The 1,586-nt window shown below is 36.4% G+C and overlaps 1 protein-coding gene across 2 annotated transcripts; it reads left to right on the forward strand.

The window, feature by feature from the left end:
- The first annotated feature begins 14 nt into the window (after positions 1-14).
- On the forward strand, positions 15-713 carry LOC107468246 (probable mediator of RNA polymerase II transcription subunit 26c). Of its 2 annotated transcripts, XM_021132425.2 has the most exons (4): positions 15-147; positions 242-309; positions 416-509; positions 649-713. In XM_021132425.2, coding segments are annotated over exons 1-4 (270 nt in total). In that variant the 5' UTR covers positions 15-40; the 3' UTR covers positions 650-713. The 2 variants fall into 2 exon arrangements, with proteins under 2 accessions (XP_020988084.1, XP_052110925.1); XM_052254965.1 differs by lacking the exon at positions 649-713 and having other exon boundaries at positions 416-531.
- Positions 714-1,586: the final 873 nt, after the last annotated feature.

Genomic DNA, 1,586 nt, shown 5'->3' on the forward strand with positions numbered 1-1,586 from the left:
TTAGCTTCTTTTTTTTGAATTAATTTTATTTTCCTGTATAATGGTGTTTGGTTTTTCCTTGCAGGAGACTGACATTGGGAGGCACGTGAATCAGTTGCGGAAGCATTCCTCCAATGGCGTTCGCAGATTGGTGAAGCTACTTGTGAGGTTGTTGATTAAACACTACTTTTCTTTTTATTTTCAAAATTGAATTAATCTTATCATAATTTCAGTGTACTTGATTGAGCTGTTTTATTTGCAGGAAGTGGAAGGAAATTGTGGATGAGTGGGTGAGGTTGAATCAATCGGGTGGAACAGCTTCTCTCATGGGTAAAACCAAACCTCAACTCAAATGTTTTGGGACATTTTTCTTAGTTAAGGAATTAGAAATCCAAGTGTTTGATGATAATTATTGGCGTTGCATTTAAATTTGCAGCTGATGGGGACTCTCCACAGCTGAAAATCACCCAAAACGGGCATCATCAGCTCTTTCTTGGACCCTTATTTTTATTTTTATTTTTTATATCATGGTAAAATTTAAGGCCCTTTCTTGGGGAAGTGATTTGCTTCTATCTTAATCAAATTCCAAACTTTTAAAGAATTGTTTTTTTTTCATGTTTTCTTTATTGGAAACTTGTATTCAGATTTAATTTGAATATAATTTGGCAGATGTAGGCGCCCCTTGAGTTGCTTTTTCCTCAAAAGAACGAGCAGCAAAGCATATCTTTTGACAGAGACATACGCTTTCACCTGAAGTATCAACAAAGGAGGAGTATGCAAAAGAATTTTACAGGTACCATGGATGTGGATTCAAGTTATCAGAGTGGTAATGGATCTGAAAAGTATGTGCCTTTTGATGTTGAAGACAACCCGAAAAGGGGGATGACTGGTGTTGACTCCTCCATTCGTGCGGTTGATATTGGATCTTTTGTAAAGGTAGAGTTAAGTGATATTTAAGAACTAGTTGTTAAGAACTAGTGTTCTCATCATGTGTCCTTTTTTCTAGTTTTCTAGGCACTTGCAGCATTAGTACTTAAGACTGGTGTTACCATTCAGCAACGTGCAGAGAGACTCTTCTTCACAAAGGTAATTTGTACTCCTTTATGAAGTAGAAGGATACAATTCCAGTGGCTTTTATATTCAAATCCTGTATGCATGTTCCTTTGTTTCAGCTTCAAAAAAGTAGAATATTCTTGTTTAATTGATTTCGTTGAATGCATGTGACTGTAAGCTAATTAGCAAGTAGGCTTGGTTTTGGCTGGGTAGGAAGATCATTGATTCTTGTTTTAGTTGAATGCATATTGGTCTAGGATAATTATTGGTGATTATATGTCTTTGCATGTGATGTTTTACAGCTTGATTATTGATTCACTTTTTTGTGCTAACTGCATTTTTTTAACTTTTTCCCCCTTGCAGTGTGGAGTTTGGTGACATTGATCTATCTGAGTTTCAAGAAGAGAACCAGGGTGATGATGGTGATAGAAATGATAATGATAGAGATGACGGGGCTGATATTAAAAGAGAAGCTGGTAGTCAAGAGGGAACCAGCAAGCTGCTGGAACAAATGGTGAGATGTCACTAATCATTTTACCTTGACTTCTATCGTG

This window comes from Arachis duranensis, chromosome 10 (genome assembly GCF_000817695.3).
Source record: "Arachis duranensis cultivar V14167 chromosome 10, aradu.V14167.gnm2.J7QH, whole genome shotgun sequence".
Classification (NCBI taxonomy): domain Eukaryota; kingdom Viridiplantae; phylum Streptophyta; class Magnoliopsida; order Fabales; family Fabaceae; genus Arachis; species Arachis duranensis.